The sequence below is a fragment of the Panthera leo genome, chromosome B1 (genome assembly GCF_018350215.1).
Source record: "Panthera leo isolate Ple1 chromosome B1, P.leo_Ple1_pat1.1, whole genome shotgun sequence".
NCBI classification, from domain to species: Eukaryota; Metazoa; Chordata; class Mammalia; order Carnivora; family Felidae; genus Panthera; species Panthera leo.
Genome location: NC_056682.1, coordinates 20,410,898 through 20,436,350, shown reverse-complemented (window position 1 = coordinate 20,436,350; position 25,453 = coordinate 20,410,898). Strand labels below are relative to the sequence as shown.

Below are 25,453 nucleotides of genomic sequence, written 5' to 3'. Positions count from 1 at the left end.
GCAAGGAATAGACTGAGTCCGAGGCAGGTGTCAGAACCCTGGCACTGTTAGCATCTTGGCTGGAAAATTCCTTGTTGTAGGGGCTGCTGTCCTGTTCATTGTCAGATGGTTAGCAGCATCCCTAGTCTCTAGCCCTCTAGATGCCAGTAGCACCCCCTCTCTCAGTTGAGATTGTCTCCAGACACTGCAAGATGTCCCCTGGGAGGCAAAATAACCCCTTGTTGAGAACTACTGCCTTGAGGGACCCAAGTAGTAAGAGATGTTCCCAACCTAAAGATCAGAGGAAGAAGGAGAACACAAGATGGGTGGATGTCCAGCTCTTGGAAATGGAGTGGCAAGTTAGGGCTAGTTCTACAGCAAGAGCTCCTTTAGAAGGTTGATATCGGTAGCTTAGCTTCCTTGCTGTAGAGGAGCCGTGTTACCCGAGAGCTGGTGACAGATGGAAGATAAAGGCTGAGAACTAGACAGGGTTTGGCAGCCTAAGTCAGGTCTCAATCCTGGCTGTGTATCATCAACGGGGAATCCTAAAAACATACAGATGCGTCAGCCAACCTTGGTCCTTCTGAAGCAGAATTTCCAGTGGTGAAGTCCAGGCATCTGAGACACAACCTGGATTTTGGAATACTCACAGAGTTAGAGGACATCTGGAATACTGTGTTCAGGAATTCAGAAAGAGGCTAAGAATAAAGATGTCTCAGCACTGCAGACATCAGCAATGTGTAGTGTCTGAATATCTTTAATAGCTCCGCTCCCATCCCATCCCATCCCACAAGTGAGGACAAAAGCATAATACCCGATGCACTGTGGGTAAACTGTTCTAAGTAGGGAATTTTCCCAATTTTACTCTTATCCTCCAATCTGAGCCTACTTGCTTTTTTGTAATGTTTCCTGTTCCCATTTCACTGCCTAATACCTGATTTCTTTCTCTCCTCCCAACCCCTCTGTCTAATAATCTGTTTGGTTTGTGTGATTTGGGCAATATTTAGAAAGCAGAATCAAAGCCTTGTTGACTGGATTGGGAGTTTCTAGCTTCCTTTTAAAGGTACCAATGAAGCACTGGTGGTAGAAAGTAAGTAATATAAACTAATACTGTAAAGCAGTAAGAGATTCATTCCATAAGCTTCACAGGAAACATGAGGTTCATAGAGTAGCACCTCATGCTTTAGGGCAGAAAATGTAGAAAAGAAAAAAAATTCTGTGGCATGTTGAGTATGTACTCAATGTTTCAATTCCACGTGAAACACTGCAGTTAACTAAAAAGTACATCCATGAAGATCTCAATTAAACTTGATTAATCTTATTTAAACTAGCTACGATTTCAGCAGTAATTCCATAATAGCCCAAGACCTCTGTAAAAACACTTCCATTGATTATTTTATTCAGAAAAAAACAATAGGGGGAGACAGAAACAAAAATTCTGGTCATTTGCAGTATCTATCAGCCTTCAATTTGGCTCTCCTGTTTAAACAAAGACAAATGATAAAAATTATGTAAAACATTCCATATATAGTCAGCTACTAAATATATACTCAAACTCAAATTGTGTTCTCAATTTGGTTTTTATATAACCATCCCACTTATATCAAAATATTTTAATTAAAATTTAACTTTTCAATGTTAGGTTTCATACTAAATGCATTCTGTTCTTATGAAAGCCTTTCCTAATCTTGAAGAAATGTTGCCTAAGAGCTTTTTCAATCCATAATAGAATTTTAATTGCCTCTGAATTTAAGCATGCCCTAAACTTCTATTTAACAGGGTGGCAATCTTCTATTTTCATAAGCGGTAAAAGTGACAACACACGGACCTTATGTCTTTTGTGTCCACATTCTGGTATTGTTTTTTTACATCCTATTCTTATTTCTTAAAACCAGATACAGGCTTTCTCAGCAGGAAAAATTCTTACATCACTTACTAACTTCAGATAACAACATGATCAACTCAGTTAACAGGAAATATATGCTGAAGCATCATCTTCATCAAGTAATGTAAAGAGATGTTTTAAGACTAATTTTGCAACACAGGACTTGAAGGAGTGGCAGATTACCACATTCTCTTTCCTTCTGGTGCTTACTTGATTTACAGTTCTAAATGTACAGCCAACCCTCTCTACTCATTTTTTTTATGTTATAAATCTAGGACATTACTTACCTAAAAAGGAATAGCAATAGATAAATATTAATAATGTGCTCTGATAAATATCCTGCACACTTCTAAATTCAACTTGGTTAAAAGTGCTTCCATTTCATTTATTTCATTTTATACTTGATAATTTTTAAACTGATTTATTTTTACTTCATTTTTAGGAAGCTGTACTACTCTACTAGAACCCACTGAGTTTTGAAATTTAACTACTTCTTTCTAATAGTTATAAAAAGATGATGATAAATAAATTCATGAAGGAGTTTCAGTCAAACCTGAATTTCTTACCACAAAATATGTAAGTTTTTGAAACCTGGCTATTTTTAGATATTCTTTATTGGTAATGTTTTCCTAGACTTATGATGTCCTTTGTAAGTAACATTACCATGTTCACAAATTAGAAGACGAAAACTTAAGAACTGTAATAACTGAAAAAGAACACTGGTTACACATAAGCCATTTCTACTGGATCCTGAAAATGGCTGGAAATTAGTAAAAATATACCTACCTGTCCAGAAGTGTTTCATGTAAAAATCCATCCTTCCGGGCCTTTTTGAGAATTTTACTGTCTTCTTTACTTATTTTAAGTTTGTGGTCTTGGAAGCTCTGAAATTTCTTTCTGTTAAGAAAATGCCTTTCTTGAAAATCACCTCAAACTTTGATCATACATGTTTACTCATGAAATTACAAATATTTTAAAAGTTTTTCATTTATTTAAAAAAATTAATTGTATTTCTTTAATGACATACAGCTTTTCAGCTGCAGAGATGACCTCAGCGCCCCTCCCCGCAGAGGGCAGTGGCCTGCGCAGCACTACAAGGCCTCCCTTTCACTGAGGGGTGTTGGCCGGGGTCCCGAGTGCTGGCTCTGGAACATTGGGTCAGCATCATGTACTAATAAGCTATAGTCATTCTGTTAATGAACAGGGAGTACAGACTAACCCAAGTGACTTTAGCTTTGAAAGCCAGCAGGATAATTAGGAAAACTGAAGCTTTGAGAAAAGAAAAGCATTCAGCCTAGTTCTTTGTCCCAGTCTGTTATGCCTCATGTCGTTCAGGCCTTGAGAAGGACCCGTCTAATCTGTAAGGTCGAAAAGGAAAATAATACGTACACATAATTGATTTCACACTGTTTAACATTTCCTTTGTCTTCTTCTGGAATATCATCTTTTTTCTTAGTTTCTCTTTCAGCACAGGATCTAATCTGGACAATGGAGAGAACTCAACAGGTTATACATGAATCTTCCCCTTCCCCACTTATTTCATAAGAACCCTCTAGATGATTTTTTATGCAAAAGAAGAAAACAATCAACTTAGCAATTAGATTCAGAAAAAGAAAGGTTCTAGATATGTTTGTATATATGTTTATATATATGATTTATATAAATAATTGCTATTATGTTTCTCTAGAGCCCTTGCATCAGACATGGAGAAATTTATTTAGAAAAACATTTTATAGATCAGATCCTGCTGAGCATTTAGGCAATAATTTAATTTAATGGTGGCACCAAAGTAAATATTCAAATTATTCTGTAGTGTTTATTTTATAACATTGAAAATTTAAGATAGTAGTTACTTTACTTTGCATAGGCTATTCACAAATCCATTAAAATTTGTAACATTACACAACTCATTTTTACCTAATTGGAATACACTCCTTCTAAATCTTCCTTATGTCCTCATAAATTGTGACAGATATTTACTATCACATGCCATAAACTGATACAGCAAGTGGGATCTACGGAATAGGGCAAGAAGGGGACAGAAGTCAGGCCCTTGGAATTGGCAATTTGCAACCCGAAGGACTGGGATTCTATCTCCAAGGATTTACATCTCTGAAGTGAGCTTTGTGGCCCCGAGCCCAATTCCAAGACTGCTTAGAAAGCAGTGACCAATAAAGCATGCACCAATGCCACGTGTGTGACAGGTCTGCTTAGTGGGGTCCTTACAGATCTGGGGAGATTACTGGCCAGTGCATGTGACAATACTGCACTACTTTCGGCAGAAGGGAATGTGCTCTGGTCGATAAGGTTAGGCTACAAAGGTGGATGGATGATACAGACTAGCAGAACCTGCGAAATAAAATGCAAGGTGGGAAGAGTTTTGGATTATCACTGCTCAGGGCTTCTAGATACTTGACTAACCAAATGAACCCAGGGAAATATGACAGGTACTTCATTTAACAACAGTTGTTGGGGCTCCTGGGTGGCTCAGTTGGTTAAGTGTACGACTTTGGATGAGGTCATCATCTCACAGTTCGTGAATTCGAACCCCGAGGTGGGCTCTGTGCTGACAGCTCAGAGCCTGGAACCTGCTTTGCATTCTGTGTCTTCCGCGCTCTCTGCCCCTCCCCCACTCATGCTCTCTCAAAAATAAACATAAAAAAAATTAGATATTTAGAAACAGTTGTAATTAGTGACAAATACGGCATAGTATTGTTTTTTCCATGAAGTGCAGAGTTACTGCATTTTATTTGCATCGTTTCTCTTCAAAAATCATACTTTTAGGTAAGTGAGAAATCCACCAGTATTTTTCTCACGACCTATTTCTGGAGAGGCGGTGTGGTATGCAATGTCAGTTTCCAGTCAGCTGGGTCTGGGTACATATCCCTGTCTCATTGTAGCTAGCTGTGTGACTTTCATGAAGTGAAAGTGACTGATCAAAATAGGTAAGGATATAAGGAGGGCTACAGGCCATCCCCTCAGAGGTAAGGTGACTAGCTACCTCCCAGGAGCACAAGGAAGATTCAAGATGACGCATGTGCCACCTTCAGCAGAGTGCCTGCAGCTACTTGCTTCTGCTTTGTTTTTGTTTTGTTTACGTAACTGCAAAGTGTTATGACTAACGCTTTTCATATACCTTGTAATTCTGCTTGTGGGAATGTGTCCTCAGATACACTTGCACAACTAAAGAAGGATGAATATTCAAAGTTATGTGTGTTACAGCACTGTGTGAAGGAGCAAAAGACTGGAGGGAACCTAAATTTGCATTTATAAGGAACTGATTAAATCAATTATGGTACATCCCTAAAAGGGAATATCATGTAGTTGTTAAAAAAGCAAGAGAAGGGGCGCCTGGGTGGCTCAGTCGGTTAAGCGTCCGACTTCAGCTCAGGTCATGAGCTCATGGTTTGTGAGTTTGAGCCCCGTGTCGGGCTCTGTGCTGACAGCTCAGAGCCTGCAGCCTGCTTTGGATTCTGTGTCTCCCTTGCTCTCTGCCCCTCCCCCACTCACACTCTGTTTCTCAATAATAATAAATAAAATTAATTACTTAATTTTAAAGCAAGAAAAAAATTTTATACATCATGATAAGGGAAAATTTGCAAGAGACAATGTTAAGGAAAAAACCCAAGCTCTAAAGGAGTGTGTATTGGAGGCTAACGTTAGTCTAAAAAGGTAGAAAATTATAAACATATCCATTTTTTATAAACTCTGGAAGGTACAGAAGGATAGCAGTGATGTCTTAATATGTTTGTATTTTAAAAATTTTGAACCATGTAACGTACCTATTTAGAAAACTAAATTTTAAAATTCAGGCTTTAAAAAGAAAATATAGGCCTAAAAAGCATGTGGCAAAATACTAACACATGGGGGTAAGATACAGAGTAATTTTTCTACTGCATGGTACAAACCACCCACCAGTTATGGGATTTATAATTAAAAATAAAGGTTATTTGGATCATAGTATAAAAAACTATGCATTACATCTTTAAAAGTGATGGCAAATGACTATTCAACATTTTAAAGAGATATATATGTGACATGTATTAATGTATAAAAAGTCATGATTACCTTTATCATTTCTTCTTCTCCTGCTGTTTTACTTTTCGCTTCTATATCACCTGCTTCGTTGCATCTAATAAAACAGCTATTTGAGGCCAATAGGGCCATTTTCCCCTGTAAAACCAAACAAAAAAGTCACAGGAATACCTACAAAATAATTCTTATATCTTGAGAATGAAATTCTACTCTTACCCCCAAGTCTAAAAGTAATCAGCAAAAAGAATTTGGAGAAAACATAGAAAATAAAGACACACAGAAAAGAAAACCAAATCACCTATAATCTTACTATTCAAAGATAACCACAATAAACATTTTTAGTATATTCATTCTGTTAATAAGATGAAATAGAATTGTTTCCTTTGGCCTCAAAGATCTATTGAGAATATAAATGATTTAGTTCAGCTGGAAAAATAGTTTTTAAAACAATACAAATTATAAAATTCACAGTAGTTTACTCAAATAGTACTGTTTTAAGTAAAATTTTCTTCATAATTAGAAAATATAAAAATAAAAGCTAACTTTTGGTGCCTTTGAATTTACTGCTCAGAATGTTAAGAATTAATGTCTGAGGGACTTTTTTATGTGGACAGAAATATTCATACTCTTTATTTTTTTTTAATGTTTATTTTTGAGAGAGACAGAGAGAGTGCATGAACAGGAAAGGGGCAGAGAGAGAAGACAGAGGATCTGAAGTGGGCTCCGTGCTGACAGCCCCATGCGCGGTTCAAATACAAGATCATAACCCAAGCCGAAGTTGGCCGCTTAACCGACTGAGCCACCCACGCGCCTTGTCATACTCTTTTCAGTTGTTCAATGCCCACTGTGTTATACAGATTCTAAAAGGCAAAACGTGAAAACGAATTTTCTCGTGTATCTAAACCTAGATTTAATTAAATCTCCTTAACAAATATAAGGCTTAATTATGACTTGCAAAACTTTGAGTACCTTAAACGGACAAAATATTTACAAATATAATCATTACAAAATGTATGAATAACTTTATATCACACTCAATTACAAAAGGGCTAATAACAGTGGATGTGATTGATTTTCTTATTTTTTTTTTTTTTAAGTTTATTTATTTTTGAGACAGAGAGAGACAGAGCATGAACGGGGGAGGGTCAGAGAGAGCGGGAGACACAGAATCAGAAGCAGGCTCCAGGCTCTGAGCCATCAGCCCAGAGCCCCATGCGGGGCTCGAACTCACGGACCACGAGATCGTGACCTGAGCCGAAGTCGGACGCCCAACTGACTGAGCCACCCAGGCACCCCGATTTTCTTATTAAGGTGGCCAGGGCTGGGCTTTCTACCATCTGGACGACACTTGGTGTGCGGGGTATGGCTGTATCATCCAGTGTAATTTAAACTCGTAATTTAAACTCGTAATTTAAAGCTGAATCCCTCTTAGCAATCAAGTTTTCCTTGTTCCATCAGGAACTTTTATGTGTCTTTTTCATTTAAATATTAAAAGTTAGTGTCTTTCCCCAAAACAAAGTGCAATGAACTTCCCAAACATTCTGTATGAGTGGTAGTATCTGGGTTATCATCATGCTGGCCTGATGATACACTGGTCTTTTCTGTTGATAGAATTTGTATTGAAAGTACCTTATTATAGTGGTAAGATCACCTAGAAGGGGTTGCAACCCATAAGTGGTTCATGAAATCAATTTAGTGGGTCCTGCTCAGTATTTAAAAAAAAAAAAAACAAAAAAACACAAAAAAGGTACAACAGAATAGAAAATACTGAAGTGCACAACACGAAGATTAAATAGGTATTAAGTACAATGTGTGTACTGGGCTGCAACGTAAAAATGTTTTTCTCACTGGACTGAGGTCAAAGAAAGTTTGAAAGTTACTGACCCAGAGATTTTATCCTACGGGATGAGGGAATGAGTCTAAATAATTCTTTTGGGGGGATGTTTGGCATACAGAAACACCGTGGGATCCTATTTTGAGTTCGTTATTGTCTATTCCCAATGGTTCTATGCAGTTACCAAACTCCTCTTCTACTGGTGGCTACCTATCCTTCCTCTTCTCAATACAGTACCTCCTTTTAGCTCTGTATGGATCTAAATATATAGAGCTATATAGAACTCTGTATAGAGCTTGATATAGTATCTCCTTTAGCTCGGAGACTGTTTTAGCTCTGGTATATTTTTGTTCAATCCTTACTGCTTACACAAACAGAAAAGGAACTTATATATTATAATTTTTTTCTTTGGAACGTAGGTATTCTGAATAAACAGACATAGACTTAACAAAATATCCTTCCACTGCTAAGTGCCTATTTACTAAGATCAATAAAAATTAATATATTATCTTCATCCTTCTTTTATACTAAAACTATCTTTTTGTACACTATTTGCTTTTGAGTTTTACCATGAACTCAGATGTTTATAGACTAATTTGATTTCAGTGAACCATTATTATCACTATTTACTATTTTATGCACAGATTGTCACAAGCTGGCCATAAGCTTCCTCCACTGTTCTCTTACCACAGTCTCTAATGTTTTTGAAAGCATCCATAATTTCTCCTAAGAAGGTATTCCTGAACTATCCTATTTTCCTGCCCCAAGACATAAAATGGGCTATCCTCTGAGAAATCTGGAATCTTTAATGAAAAATAAGAACTGAATCCAGGCACCAAGGGTATACAGAAATGATGGTGGGCAAAAGTATTTTTGCTATTTTTGTTACACTATTTCCTCCCCAGTTTTATTGAGATATAACTGACAAAATCACTGTGTATAAGTTTAAGGTACACAGCAAAATGGTTTGACTTACGCATGTTGTGAAATGATTATTTCAGTAAGTTTAGTTAGACCCATCATCTCCTGCAGTTACAATAAAAAGAAAGCATAAAATGGAAAAAAAAAATTTTCCCCTTATGATGAGAACTCAGGATTTACTCTCTTAACTTTCCACTTTATTATATAGCAAGGTCAGCTGTGGTCCTCATGCTACACATTATATCCCTGGCACTTACTGTATTTATCTTGTAACTGTAAGTCTGTACCTTTTGGCCACCTTCCTCCTCTAATTCTTGCTCCCAGCACCTCTCACTCTGGTAACCACAAGTCCAATGTCTTTTTCTGAGTTTAAGTGATTTATTTATCTTATTATTATTATTATTATTATTATTATTATTATTTAAGATCCCACATGTAAGGGAGATCCTACAGTTGTCTTTCTCTGTCTGACTTACTTCACTTAGCATAACGTCCTCAAGGTCCACCCATGCTGTTGTACATGGCAAGATTTACTCATCTTTTATGGCTGAATACTATTCCATTGTGTGTATGTATGTATATATGTGTATATATATATACACCACAACTTCTTTATCCATTCATCTGTCAGTGGATGCCTAACTTGTCTCCATGTCTTGGCTCTTGTAAATAATACCCCTATGAACATGGAGGTGCAGATACCTTTTCAAGTTAGTCTTTTTGTTTCCTTTGGATATATTCTCAGACACGAGATTGTTGGATCATGTGGTAATTCTATTTTTAATTTTTTGAGGAGCCTCCACACTGTTTTCCATTTGGCTGTACTAGTTTACAATCCCACCAACAATGCACAAAGGTTCCCTTTTCTCCACATCCTCAAAAGCGTTTATCTCTCGTCTTTTTGAAGATAGCCATGCTAAGGGTCATGAAGTGACATCTTACTGTGCTTTTGGTTCGCATTTCCCTAACAACTAGCGATGTTGAGCATCTTTTCATATACCTGTTGGCTTTTCATATATCTTTTTTGGGAAAAAAAAGTCTAGTCATGTCTTTTGCTCATTTTTTAAAACTGGGTTGTTTTTTTTGATATTGAGTTACATCAGTTCTTAATATATTTTGGATATCAATCCCTTATCAGAAATGCAGTTTGCAAATATATTTTCTCATTTTATAGGTTGTCTTTTCATTTTGTTCATTATTTCTTTTGCTGTGTTGTACTATTTTTTGACATCTTTTTAAGGTTATGAGTTCGTATTGGTTTTCTCCAATTTAATGTATGATATTATTACATTCTTTTTTTGTTGTTTTTTAGAATATATACTCTCATTGACTGTTAAAGACTGTATCTTACCTTGACAAGAAGCTTTATTATAAACAACAATAGCACTTACATCTTGAAAGACTGGTTCCCATTGTTCTCTTGGTCCAATTGCATCCGAACGCCCCACAACAAGTCCATCTGAATTAATACCAAGGTATTTTCCATAGCCAGATTTCAGGGCAATTCTTTAGATTAACAGAAAAGAAATGTTACAGACTAAGAAAAAGAAAATTAAATATGGAACATAAAAATAAATGTGGGTGTGTATAATAAAATTCCAGAAAAATCCAAAAATTTAAAAATGAAAATTATCAAAAGCATATGTGCCTAGTGACTACCATATCAGAAAGTGTAGTTCTCTCGACATAATTTTATATTCTAATTATAAAGCTCCCGTTGCATGCTATCAAGTCACTTCCCAGAAAAAAAATTCTATCAACTTAACATTCTCACCTCAAAAGAGGAGAGTATTGTTTTATCACAGATCTTTTAATGTTATAACTTTAAAAAAACTGGAATACAAGATATAGGAAAAATAGTATCCTATTTTATATTTTAATCATTATAAGTGACATTTGTACTTCTTTTTCTTTCCTTTTTAGTTTTTATCTTTTTGTTCATTTTTCTATTGGGTCTATTTTTTTTTCTTAGTATTATGAATCCTATACACACATGTGAAGAATAAAAATTCATTGCTTGTTAAGGTTATTGCAAATATTTTCGTTTGCCCTTTTTATGTTTTTTCCCCCAGTTGTAAAGAAGTTAGTGTTTATTGATTATTCTTCTGCTTTTATTCTTCCACCATACTTATTTGCCACTGAAAGAAAGTATAGAAGTAATAATGTGATTTTTTTAAAGAAAAAAATATGGTTTCTAACTTCTTAGTTTACCAATCCTTTATGATGCCAAGGGATTGATTTTATATTCACTTATAGTTAATATAATATGAATCATTATCATGTTGATGCAGCTAATTATTAGAATACTGAAATTCCATTTCTGCGTGTACTACCCAAAGTATCATTCTGTACTTTTGCACTGTGAGAATATAAAAAGTCAGCTTATGAAATGGTTGTAAAAATAGTGAGTAAAATATTCTTTTGCTCTTTATGACTATGTAACATTCTCTACTGGTTTTAACAATATTCCTTTCTTCTATCTTCCTGTTTATCTCTTGACTTCTGACCAGTGAGTTTACATATCACAATAACATCAGACTCCATTGTGTCTTATATCTGTTTTCTTCACATGATCTTTCTTCTAATCTACATCTTATTTGGCCTGTGACAGTATTAATCTTCATTTTTTTCTAGCCTAATATTATATATTGCTAGGAATCATCGTGTATGCTTTTATTTGGAGCTTTAATTCCCTTTCGAAGACACAGTAACTGCAAATGAAATTTAATAATACCTAAATATGGGATATATACATATTCTAAGTTTAAAATTTCACAAAATACACTTCAAAAAGATTGTTTTGTTTTTTACCTCAAAATTACTCTGTGGAATTAAGTTGACTTAATTAATTAGCTATATGTTGGAATTTTTCAGTGAATAAAATGAAAAAAATAAAAGGTTATTAATTATAGTTCAACTTAGTTACCTGGAATCAGACAATTTGACAGCTGTAAACTGCTCTGGAGGACTAGGGCCCTCATCAACTATGGAGAAAAAAGCATTTTGAAATAATTTGACATTTGTTACAAATATACATGTAAAGATATTCTTCAGCTTTAAAAAAAATATTTTCTCTTAAAATTAATTAAGAGTATTTTGATATTTTGATACAATATACTATTCAGATTCAAAGTATGAAGATCTACTTTATCTCCTTGTAACTACAATATTAGTTTTACATCCTGAATAGGTAAGTCAGCATGATGCTTAGGCTTATAAGATATTTTCTTTTTGGGGCACCTGGGTGGCTCAATGCGTTAAGCATCCAACTTCAGTTCAGGTCATAATCTCACAGTTCATGAGTTTGAGCCCTGTGTTGGGCTCTGACAGCTCAGAGCATGGAGCCTGCTTCGGATTCTGTGTCTCCCTCTCTCTCTGTACCTCCCACATCGTGCTCTCTCTAAGAATAAATAAACATTAAAAAAAGTTATTTTCTTTTTGTGTTTTAAAATGCACTCAGTACAGGGATGCCTGGGTGGCATGGTTGGTTATGTGTCCGGCTCCTAAATAAATAAAGAAAAAGTGTCTGGCTCTTGATCTCGGCTCAGGTCATGATCTTGCAGTTAGTGAGTTTGAGCCCCGCATCAGGCTCTGCGTGGATGATGCGGAGCCTGCCTGGGATTCTGTCTCTCTTTCTCTCTGCCCTTCCCCTGCTTGTGTGCTCTCTCTCTCTCTCTCTCTCGCTCTCTCTCTCTCTCTCAAAATAAATAAACTTAAAAAAATATATATATATATATAAAATGCACTCAGTACATAGACAAATAAGCACTTAGTATTTAAAAAAGTAAATGCTTTAACTTATTCAAGGGATGGACATTCAGACCAAAACATACTGCTTTTTATCTTCAGTTACTTCATATCTCATTAGTGCTTATTCTGATGTGCTAGAAGGAATAACAAAACTAAGTTGTCAATAATGCTCTAGGTTAGTTTTGGTAAGAGATCTAAAGAATAAAGGAATCAAAGCTTTGACTCAACCAGGTTTCCCTTTCAATTTAAATTATTCATATTGTTTTCAATTTCTAGAGATACTCTTCTGGAACCATATAGAATGTTTTCAAATGCTTATAACTAAAAAAGAAGGATCTGTCAATATGTGGTAAATATTAAGGAAGGAAAAAAGGTGAAAAGTCAAATGCAATGGATTTGTTTCTTTGGAATATACTGGATATTAGTTAGAATTTGGCCTAAGTGAATGAATGTCATAAAATATATAGTGTCAGTGGTCTTTTCCTTCTCATTGCTTCTACTAGACACAAACCTTCTTTATGTGGAGCTCCCAGTGTAAAAAGTCCATTGTCAAGTGCGTGTATATAGGTTCCTTTATCCATTTCAATTGCTATGGTTCCTGAAATTTCACCAAAGTTTGTTACTGTCCACCAGATTCCTAAAAAGTAAAATCAGTATTTTAAATTTGTTAGATTTGATACAAATTATTTGTTCTTGCTGTTGTAACTTATTTTTTAAAACTTTCGACTTTGCAGTTGTAAGAAACAATACAGAACAATCTCTATACCCTTTATTCAATTCTCCCAGTGGTAACACCTTGCATGACTATATAGTACAATATCAAAACCAGGAGATTACCCTTTATACAAACCATGAGCCTTATTCAGATTTCATCAGTTTTACACATACTCATCTGGGTGTTTATATATGTATGTGTATAGATATGACTACCACCACAATGAAGATTACATTTTTTTTCTAACATAAAATAGCAGAGCATGTGAAGACACAAAATGATAGAGAACAGTCTCTTTCATTCCATCCCCCAGTCATCCATGATTACTTTTCAGAGGCAATGACTGTTATAACCTGTTTCTTATGTAACCCTTCAGAAAGACTTCCCAGCACAGTATTTTTTTTTTCAAGTTTTTATTTAAATTCCAGTTAGTTAACATACAGTGTAATCTTCATTTCAGGTGTATAAATTAATGATTCATCACTTACATACAACACCCAGTGCTCATCACAACAAGTGCCCTCCTTAATACCTGTCACCATGCCCCCACCCACCTCCCTTCCAGCAACTCTCAGTTTGTCCTCTATAGTTAAAGAGTCTGTTTTCTGGCTTCTCCCTTTCTCTTTTTTCCCCTGTGTTCATCTGTTTTGTTTTTTAAATTCCACATATGAGTGAAATCATATGGTATCTGTCTTTCTCTGACTTACTAGGCTTAACATGATACTCTCTAGCTCCATTCACATCGTTGCAAATGGCAAGACTTCATTCTTTTTTTTATGGTCTAGCACAGTATTCTTAACCAAGATTTTAGATTAGAAACAAAATGAGAAGCTATATACACTAGATATACAAATAGAAATGGGTTTCTTTTTTTAATTCATTTTAAAATTCAAGTGTAATTAATATACAGTGTTACATTAGTTTCATATGTACACTATAATAATTCAGTAATTCTATACATTTCTCAGTGCTCATCAAGATAAGTGTACTATTTTTAAAAATTTTTTTAATGTTTATTTATTTTGAGAGACAGAGTACGAATGAGCAGAGAGAGAGAGCAGAGAGAAAGGAAGGCAGAGAATCCAAAGCAGACTCCACACCGTCAACACAGAGGCCCAATGTGGGGCTCGAATTCACAAACTGTGGGATCATGACCCAAGCCGAAATCAAGAGTTGGACGCTCAACTGACTGAACCACCCAGGTGCCCCAAGGTAAGTGTACTTTTAATTCTCTTTCACCTATTCCCCTATCCATGCTGCATATAAATGCAATCCCTATCAAAATACTAACATTTTTCACAGAATTAGAATAATCCTAAAATTTATGGAACCACAAAAGATCCCGAAGAGCCAAAGCAATCTTGAAAAAGAAGAACAAAGCTGGAGGTATCACAATCCTAGCTTTTAAGATATATTACAAAGCTGTGGTAATAAAAACATGATACTGGCATCAAAACAGACACATAGATCAATGGAACAAAATAGAGTCCAGAAATAAGCCACACTTTTATGGTAAATTAATTTATGACAAAGAAGGCAAGAATATAGAATGGGGAAGGCAACCTTCAACAAACGATACTAGGGAAACTGGACCTCTTTCTTACACCATATACAAAAATAAATTCAAAATAAAGACCTAAATGTGAGACCTGAATCCATAAAATTCCTACAAGAAAACATAGGCAAGTATCCATCCCTCCCGATTCTTTGACATCAGTCATAGATACATTTTTCTAGATATGTCTCCTCTGGCAAAAGAAACAAGAGCACAATTAAACTATTTTTTTTTTTTAATTTTTTTTTCAACGTTTTTTATTTATTTTTGGGACAGAGAGAGACAGAGCATGAACGGGGGAGGGTCAGAGAGAGAGGGAGACACAGAATCGGAAACAGGCTCCAGGCTCTGAGCCATCAGCCCAGAGCCTGACGCGGGGCTCGAACTCACGGACCGCGAGATCGTGACCTGGCTGAAGTCGGACGCTTAACCGACTGCGCCACCCAGGCGCCCCTAAACTATTGAGACTATACCAAAATGAAAAGCTTTTGCACAGTGAAGGAAACCATCGACGAAACAAAAAAGGCAATCTAGTGAATGGGGGAAGCTAGTTGCAAGTGATACATCCAATAAGGGGTTAATATCCAAACTGTAAAAGAACTTACACAACGGGCTCTGTGCTGACAGCTCAGAGCCTGGAACCCGTTTCAGATTCTGTGTCTCCCTCTCTTTCTGACCCTCCCCCATTCATGCTCTGTCTCTAAAAAATAAAAAATAAATCCTAAAAAGATTTAAAAAAAAAGGGGGGGGGGGCGCCTGGGTGGCTCAGTCTGTTAAGCATCTGACTTCGGCTCAGGTGATGATCTCGCGGTCTGTGAGTTCTAGCCCCGCGTCAGGCTCTGGGCTGACAGCTCAGAGCCTGGAGCCTGTTTCCGATTCTGTGTCTCCCTCTCTCTCTGACCCTCCCCTGTTCATGCTCTGTCTCTCTCTGTCTCAAAAATAAAAAATAAACCTTAAAAAAAAAAATTAAAAAAAAAAAAGAACTTACACAAGCGAACACCAAAAAAATCCAAATAATCCAATTAAAAAATAGGCAGAGGACCTGAATAGAAAATTTTCCAAATAAGACATAAAGATGGCCAACAGACACGCAGAAAATGCTTAACATCACTAATCATGAGGGAAATGCAAATTAAAACCACAATGAGATAGGATTTTAACACCGGTTAGAATGGCTAAACTAAAAAAGACAAGAAATAACAAGTGTTGGCAAAGATGTGGAGAAAAAGGAACCCTTGCGCATTGTTGGTGGGAATGCGAAGTGGAGCAACCACTGTGGAAAAGAGTATGGGGTTTCCTCAAAAACTTAAAAATACAATCACCATGGCATCCAGGAATTCCACTACTGGGTATTTACTCAAAGAAAACAAAAACACTAATTCAAAAAGATATATGCATTTCTATGTTTATTGTATGAGTTTGTTTCTGGGCTTTTCTTTCTGTTCTATTGATCTATGTATTGTTTTTATGCTAATACACAACCTTTTTGATTAGTACAGCTTTGTAATAGTTTGAAATCAGGAAGTATGGTTCCTCCAGCCTTATTCTTTCTCTAGCTTGTTAACTATCCGGGGTCTTTGTGGTTTCATACAAATTTTAGGATCGTTTATTCATTATTTGTGAAAAATGCCACTGGAAATTTGATAGGGATTGCAGTGAATTTGCAGATTGCCTTGGGGTAATTGCTTTTAACAGTTCAATTCTTCCGATCCATGAGCATGGGATCTCTCCATTTATCTGTTCTCTTCAATTTCTTTTATCACTGTCATAGTTTTTAAGTACAGGTCTTTCACATCCTTGGTTAAATTTATACCTAGGTATTTTATTCTTTTTGGTGCAATTGTAAATGGGATTAATTTCTCTTTCTGGTAATTCATTATTAACATACAGAAATGCAACAGATTTCTGTATGTTTATTTTGTATCCTGCAACTTTACTGAATTCATTTATTAGTTCTAACAGTTTTTTGGTAGAGTCTTTAGGGTTTTCTATATATAAGATCATATCATCAGTCTATAGTGACAGTTTTATTTCTTCCTTTCTGATCTAGATGCTTTTTCTTTCTTTTTTCTTTTTTGCCTACTTGCTTTGGCTAGGATTTCCAATACTGTGTTGGATACAAGCGGCAAGAGTAGGTATCCTTGTCTTGTTCCTGGTCTTAGAGGAAAAGCTTTCACATTTTCTCTGTTGAGTATGAAACTAAATTGTACTTTAGCTAAAGAAGAAATGTATCAGTCATTAATAAGATATTAGATGGACATTAAGGAATTCTTATTAATTTTGTTAGGTCTGATAATGACATACTCTTATGTATTAAAAGGCAGAGCAAAACAGAAGAGAGAGAGAGACTGACTTTATAAGCAATGTACATTTATGTATATACATGGATAGAATGACATAATACCTGTGTTTTACTTTAAAATTCTCCAGGGGATGCCAGCATGGTTTAGTTAGTTGGTTGTCCAACTCTTAATTTCAGCTCAGGTCATGATCTCATGGTTCATGAGACAAAGCCCTGTGTCAAGCTCCATGCTGATGGTGTACAGCCTGCTTGGGATTCACTCTCTCCCTCTCTTTGCCCCTCCCTCTGCTCGTGTGTACTCTCTCTCTCCCAAAATAAATAAATAAAACATTTAAAAAAATAAAACAAAATAAAATAAAATAAAATAAAATAAAATAAAATAAAATAAAATAAAATAAAAATTCTCCAGAAAGAAGTGCGTATAGGGTATTATTTCAGAGTGGTAAAGTATGTAAATGAAACAAGACTGTCAAAATAATGATCATTACTAATGACGGGGGTATGGGCACATGGGAAATTCATTATTTTTTTCTACTTATGTATTAGTTTGAAAATTTCCATACAACAAAGTTTTTAAAAATTGAATTTATCACACTGCACAAGATTTCCTATTCATCTAAACAGGGAAGGCTTTTTGTAACCAATAAAAAATTAGTAAAATTTTCACTTATATGAAGTTGGACTTTACCTAATGTCATATATACAAATTAATTCAAAATGGATCAAAGACCTAAATTTATGAGTTAAAACTATAAAACTCTTAAAAGAAAACATATGGTAGAAGCCTCATGATATTAGATTTGGCAATCATTTCTTTCATAGGACACCAAAGGCACAAACAACAAAAGAAAACTAAGACAAATTAGACTCATCAAAATGAAAATCTTTTGTGTACCACAGGACATTATCAACAGAGTAAAAAGACAACCCACAGAATAGGAGAAAATATTTGTAAATCACATATCTATTAAGGGATTAATACCCAGAATATATAAAGAACACTTGAAACTCAGTTCAAAAAATGGGCAAAGGACTTGAATAGATATTTCTCCAAAGAAGATATACAAATGGCCAATGAGCACATGAAAATTGCTTGATATTGCTAATCACTAGGGAAATGCAAACTGAAACCATAATGAGATACCATTTCATACCCATTATGATGGGTATTATCATGAAACCAGAAATAATAAGTGTTGGTGAGGATATGGAGAAAATGGAACCCCCATGCACTGTCGGTGGGAATGTCAAATGGTACAACCACTGTGCAAACGGTATGGAGTTTCCTCAAAAAACTGAAAACGGAACTACCATATGATCCAGCAATTCCACTTCCAGATATATGACCAAAAGAACTGAAAGCTTTGCTTTGAAGAGGTATCTGTACAGCCATATTCATCGCAGAATTATTCACAACAGTCAAAAAGTGGAAGCAACCCATGTGTCCATTGAAAGATGAATGGATAAACGAAATGTGGTCAATGTGCACAATGGAGTATTATTCAGTCTTAAAAATGAAGGAAATTCTGACACGTGCTACAATATGGATAAACCTTGAAGACATCACCTGATTTCAAAACATTATGAAGTGACAGTAATCAAGACAAATGTATCAGTAGAATAACAGACGAATCAATGGAACAGAAATATGTCAATACACATAAAGTCAACTGATTTTTGACAAATATATCAAAGAAGTTTAATGGAAAAGGAAAGTGTTCAACAGTGGTGCTGGAACAATTGGATATTAATATGAAAAAATGAAAAAAGAACCTCTGGGGCGCCTGGGTGGCACAGCTAAGTAAGCATCCAATTCTTGATTTCAGCTCAGGTCATGATCTCAGTTTGTGAGTTCAAGCCCCAGGTTTGGCAATGTGCTGAGAGTGTGGAGCCTGCTTAGGATTCTCTTTCTCTTCCTCTCTCTCTGCACCACCCCCCTCAAAATAAATAAATAAACATAAAAAAAAGAACCCTGACTCCTTACACCATACCAAAAATTAATTTGAAATAGATCACAGATCTAATGTAAAAGCTAAAACTATGAAGATTTTTAAAGAAAATATATAAGACTTTCTTCATGACTTTGGGGTAAGTGTTAATTTCTTAGACTGAAGACATAAGGTGGTAGCCATAATAGAAAAAAAAAAGGTAATAAAGTTTTATAAAAACTAAAAACTTATATATATATGTATATATATATATCAAATAATGATGTTGTACACCTAACACTAATACAATGTTACGTGTGAATTTTATTACAGTTGAAAAAAATTTCTAACTTTTGCTTTTAGAAAAATTCCATTTCAGCAAATTAAAAGTCAAACCACAGACTGGGAGCAAAGACTGATAACAGAACTGTATTAATTCTTGGTGAGGGGTATAAAATGGTGCAACCACTTTCAAAAATTCTTGGTGGTTTCTTATACAGTTAAATATTCACCTATCTTTTGACATAGCAGCTCCATGTCTAGATATCTAGCCAAAATATTTACTCTAATTTGAGAATTGTTGATTTGCTATTTCAAAATAAAGTGAGATTTTCTAGAATATTAGCTTTATACCATTTCATATAAAATGTAAAGGAGCCATAATTTATGAAATTTCAAAATGCAACTGGCCCAGTTTTAAAAGAGGAAAAAAACTGCCTTAAAGTATAGATGTGGAAAGGATAGAAGGACTGAATAGAAAACAGGATGGTTAAATGTGTTTGGGTCAGTTTATCTCTGGTACCACTTACTATCTCTGGTACCATTTACAGGCCACTGAGATGCTCTGTTCTGTTCAATTAAGATTTTCATTCATTTCACGGTATACAAAATAATCACTTTTACTATCCATTACTGTTCCTTTAGGGACATGCATATCACTGGCTTCTACAATTAAAATGCATAGACATTCAAAGAAAATAATTTGTGAAATATATTTGATTAGATAATATTTATAGCAGGTCTTTAAAATTATGTTCAGAATCTCTAGGATATTATGGCATTATCGTATTTTAAATCAGAGAGCTGCGTTTCCTTTCTCTGTGTTTTGTTCTGATGATGAAAAAAAGGGATCAGTGACATCTCCTGTGGCAGACAATAAAAGGGATCTCTGTGTTTTGTTCTGATGATGAAAAAAAGGGATCAGTGACATCTCCTGTGGCAGACAATAAAAGGGATCCACAGTGTAAATAATATTGAACACTTTAAGAAAACTATAAACAGGTCATAAGTTCTTTTGACTTTCTTTATACTATTTAATCCCTAACTAAGAATTTTTTTTTTTTTTTTTTTTAATGTTTATCCATTTTGTTGAGACAGAGAGAGAGACAGAGCATGAATGGGGGAGGGTCAGAGAGAGGGCGACACAGCATCTGAAACAGGCTCTAGGCTCTGAGCTGTCGGCACAGAGCCCGATGCGGGGCTCGAACTTCCAGACTGAGAGATCGTGACCTGAGCCGGAGTTGGATGCTCAACTGAATGAGCCACCCAGGTGTCCCTAAGAAAATATTTTTAAAGGCATCTCAACCTGTGTTAACTTTTTGCAGAGTAAAGTATAGAAAACTGGGGGACCTGGGTGGCTCAGTCAGTTGAGCGTCAGTCTTCGGCTCAGGTCATGATCTCGTGGTCATGGGTTCAAGCCCCGTGTCAGGCTCTGTGCTGGTAGCTCAGAGCCTGGAGCCTGCTTGGGATTCTGTGTCTCCCTCTCTCTGCCCCTCCCCCACTCATGCTCTGTCTCTTTCTGTCTCAAAAGTAAATATAAACGTAAAAAATTTTTAAAAAGTAAACTTACCAACAATATCAAGCTGAGTTTCTTCATCTTCTTCTCTTTTTCTCTTCTTCTCTTTGCTCTTTTTCTTCTTACTGCAGGAGATAATTCATATAGATGAGTTTAGAAATATGAATTTGATGTTAAGTATCACAAAATGGAATCTTAGAGGAATCTTTTAAGCTGACCATAGATTTATGAGTTATTGATTTACAGTTATCTACACTGATATACCCTCTTACTTCTAATCCTGAGAACTCACTTCTGATCCTGTATGTATTGTGTTATAGTTAAGAGAACAGACTCTGGAGCCAGACTGACTTTTTAATCCTGATACTGTCATTTCTGAGCTCTCTGACTTTTGGAAAACTACTTAATCTCTTGTCAGTTTCTCACCTATAAAATGAGGATAATAATTTAACTGCTCTTAAGGTTACTGTGAGGACTGAGAGTTAACTCACACCTTCATATATTGCTGGTAAAAATGTAAAATGGTATAACCACTTTAGGAAACAGTTTGGGGTTCTTCAAAAAGTTAAATACAGAGTTACCATATGACCTAACAATTTACTCCTAGGTATATACCTAAGAGAAATGAAAACACATGTCGACACGAAAATTTTATAACAATATTCATAGCAGCGTTATTCATAATGCCAAAAAGTGGAAACAACCCAATGTCCATCAACTATTGAATAGATAAACAAAATGTGTTGTATCTATACAGTGGAATATTATTCAGCCATAAAAATAAGAGTAGTGATACATGCTACAATGTGGATGAAGTCAGATACAAAAGGCCGCATACTGTAGGACTCTATAGGAGATATTCTGAACAGACAAACTGATATGGACAGAAAGCAGATTAGGGGAAGAGTGAAATGGAGAGTGACGGCTAGTGATTATGGGGTTTCCTTCTAAGATGATGAAAATGTTCTGCGACTTGATAGCGGTCAACTTTGTGAACACACCGAAGACCACAAAACCGTACTTTAAAAGGTGAATTTTATGGTATATCTATTATATCTCAGTAATAAGAAAGAAAAAAATCCAGGGGTGGTTAAAAAAAAAGTTACAAGCAAAGTGCTTAGAATAGTTCTTGGCACATAGTAAGTGCTGTATGTGTGTCAATTAAGATAGAGTTGTGATAATTATAAGATACACTTGTTTGTATTTTCACCATAACATAAACTTTCAGAAGTTAACTCCCATCTCTCTTGTAAAATCAGAGAGTACAAGTTTCAGATTTATTCCGGATAAATTCTTTGTGATTCCAGACTCCGAGGCAGAGTTCCCAACGGCAGAGGTTTCAGCTTGCTCCTTGACACTTTTATCTTACCTAAAAGTACCAAACACTGTCCCTGAGACAGGATGAAATGCTCAACGCTTGTATGAATAATCAATCCTGAGCAAATCGGCCAGGTATAAAGAGAGGTGGAGATTGGAATGGGCAGATACCTTTTCCTAAAAATCTACTAATTATAAATCACTACAACCTTTGCTTGCATTTGGCTCTAGTTACTGTACATGGTATCTAATCCTAAGAATTCTTTTATAGTACCACTAATATTTCCTAATAAATGAGTAAATGGAAGTTCAAGAATGTTAACGAACTTGCCACAAATCGCAAAACTGGTGCCAGTCACCAGTGGCAGTCGCCACTGGTGGCAGTCGAGATGTGAGCCCATACCCCTCTCAAAAGGCACATCTGCATATTGTATTAAATTAATTAAGAATCTGGGCGCCTGGGTGGCTTGGTCGGTTGGGCGGCCGACTTTTCGCCGGGCGACGATCTCGCGGTCCGTGAGTTCGAGCCCCGCGTCGGGCTCTGGGCTGACAGCTCAGAGCCTGGAGCCTGTTTCAGATTCTATGTCTCCCTCTCCCTCTGCCCCTCCCCTGTTCATGCTCTGTCTCTCTCTGTCTCAAAGATAAATAAACGTTAAAAAAATTAAAAAAAAAATTAAAATCTTTTGGGGGAGGCGGGAGACAAGAGTGAAAATAATGGCTTTTAATAAAGGAATTCATTGTTATGGCCTACATCATAAGACTAAGACCCCATCATGCGGAGGTCTGGAGGGGAACCTTATCAAGGGACCCAAACTCGTGGCTCCTGGGTCTCGCTCTCCTGTCTCCTCCCTTTTGAAGGCGCGACAGTCATGGCGCGTCTCTGGGGCGGCGTCTGTCCAGGTGCCAGGAACGGAGTCGCAGCATCAATCCATGTGGCACCAGGGGCCAGGCCCAGGGGCTGGGAGCATGAATAACAGCTCTCTTAAGGCTTCCGCAAGAGTCTCCGCGGGGGAGGGGAGGGCGGAGTACGCACAAACTCCCGCACAAACTTTGGTCTTACCTCTTAGCCTTGGTTCCCTTGAGCACAAGTTTGGTGGACTTCACATAGGAGTATTCGGCCATGATTCTGGGGACACTGTATAAAGAGGTGAGAGCGGGCTCGGGGCAAAATACCTTCACTGGAGTAGGCACGCGCGCAGGAGTGCCAAAAATAGAAACAGAGGGCAGACTCCCTGGAAAGCGCAAGTTACCGCGGGAGTGAATCCCTTCTGGGTCCTCGGTGTTTTTCACCCGACCATTGAATTCTACTTCCTGTTTACTCTCTGGGAGTACGGCAACAGCAGAGGGCCGAAATACGTCAGGGTTCATTTGCTTGGGGCTTCTCGAAGCAAGAGCGCCAGGAGAGAGCGCCCTCTGGTGGGCATAAAGGGTCTAATAGCTGTGGTTGGCACCTCAGCTCCTCTTGTGGTTTTCTCCTGCTAGGTCACCCGGATGGGCGACAGTTTGATGGGCAAGAGGGTGAAATGACTCAATCAGTGCTCCTCCTTCTACTAGCTATGAACTGGGCCTGACTACCCGGCGCGGCAGAATGCATTATTGGGCCTTGGACGACTTACAAGCCATTTCAATTCCATAAACTCTTCTTGTATTAACTAGGGAGACTTGAGTAATGTACAGGAAACAGCTAGGGAGTAAAATAAAAGATAATCACGTACATAAATTTGGGCCACAGATTTCACAAGCGCTGTAGGAATGTGGGTGGAGGTGGGGTGGGAGGTGGACGTTGAAAACTAACAGAATCAGGGAAGTCTTTCTGTGTAGGGTGGGTCTTTAGAGATGTTTTCACAGTGTCTGTCACTAATTCTCCTGCCTGCTCCAATCTCTTCGACAGTTCTATAGTTCACCTCGCTGATTCCATTTTCTCCCGCTTCCAAACCATCTCCTATAATGCTACCCGAATGATCTTTCTAGAGAAAACGCTGCTTATTCTCCTATCTGAAATCTATTTAAGGCAGCCTATTACCTTTGGGAGGGAAAATCCTGGAATCATTCAATAAACTATTGAGTCTGGCCTCTTTTCCCACCACTTAACCTTTTGCCATCTTAGTTCAGGTTACAGCAAATCCTTGGAAGTGTCTGAATGCTCTGTGTTTACTTCTGTTTGCTTCGAATGCTGCCCTTTCCTCTTTTCCCACACTCTTCCCTTGGCCTTGTTTTTCAGTCTTTAAGACAAACTCAGGCATTATTTGTTCCTGTGAATATTAATAAAGATAAGCCTCACTAAAATGGAGAAAGGAGGAGATAGAGCAAGTTAGAAGGGGAAGCCTTACCCCTCGACTTCAATTACAGGAAGAATTGTCAATTACAGAAGCCAAAAGAAGAATCATCAGCAGGAAAGATCACCACTTATAGGCCCCAGCAAGGGAAAGATGTACTTTGCATCTCCTACAAGATATCACTACCCCTGCAACTCAGCCCATTAGAAACCATCATCACCAGGACTTCTGCTTTTTTTCCCCAATGGACTTTTCAGAACAATGCCTTCCAGCTTCCTCCTTCTGCACAAAATAATGTTCCTCTTCTCTGCTTGTTGGACTTGCCCATGGTTTTGCCATAGCTTGTGTACCCCAAATTACAATTCTTGGATAAATTATTGTTGAATAAATCCACTTTTATTTTTCAGATTAACACTCCCAAAAACCATCTTTGAATGATCTCCTGCATTACTCGTTCTGAAGCTAATTGCATGCTTTTTCAGGGCAGGAACATATGTAGCTTATCCATCTTTGTTTCACCTATACCCCTCCCAATGCCTGCTTCAGAGTAGACCCTGTATAAATGTCTGTTAACGTGTTAAGATTCTGAAGCCTGAAGTTTAGCTGTGGGATAATGAAGAGAGTGGAGCATTTAGGAGTTAGACTTGACTACTCAGGAGGGGTTGTGGTAGAAAAACAGGAGGAAGAAAATTCTATGGGTAAAGAATATCATATCATGGAGGCCACTGGAGGTCCATTTCTTATTTATATATCAGCCATCAATGGAAAGACACTGTGTGCTTGGTGATAGAGAATACAAAAGATGCTTCGACTCAAGGCCTGATCTTTTTTTTCAAAGTCAAATCTATAATTTTATATCTTATAGTTTGTAATGTTTGGATAGTTGGTTTCCATAATAAAATTATTAGCTAGTAACAGATTACTTAAACAGTGTGCCTATAAAAATGCATAATTAGATACTATTTACTATTCAATTATATCAGTAAATCGTGATAAACTGAAGTTAGCAAAATTATCTCAGTATACCTAAATGTGATAGACAATTCTTACCGAGTTACTGAATTTCAATATGCCAGAAACGACTTCCCACTAAAACAAGTTATTAAAGATGATTAATAACTAGATTAAATATCAACATTCTTATGGGTTATCATAGTCTAT

At 36.6% G+C, this 25,453-nt stretch overlaps 1 protein-coding gene across 2 annotated transcripts; it reads right to left on the bottom strand.

The window, feature by feature from the left end:
* Positions 1-1,352: 1,352 nt before the first annotated feature.
* On the bottom strand, positions 1,353-23,399 carry FRG1 (FSHD region gene 1). Of its 2 annotated transcripts, XM_042934357.1 has the most exons (10): positions 23,267-23,342; positions 23,077-23,151; positions 20,754-20,824; positions 12,916-13,041; positions 11,581-11,638; positions 10,046-10,160; positions 5,933-6,037; positions 3,254-3,345; positions 2,651-2,761; positions 1,353-1,458 (listed from the first exon to the last, which is right to left on the bottom strand). In XM_042934357.1, exons 2-10 carry the CDS (start codon positions 23,136-23,138, stop codon positions 1,422-1,424), a joined length of 777 nt encoding a protein of 258 aa, XP_042790291.1. In that variant the 5' UTR covers positions 23,139-23,151; positions 23,267-23,342; the 3' UTR covers positions 1,353-1,421. The 2 variants fall into 2 exon arrangements, with proteins under 2 accessions (XP_042790291.1, XP_042790290.1); XM_042934356.1 differs by having other exon boundaries at positions 23,077-23,399.
* Positions 23,400-25,453: the final 2,054 nt, after the last annotated feature.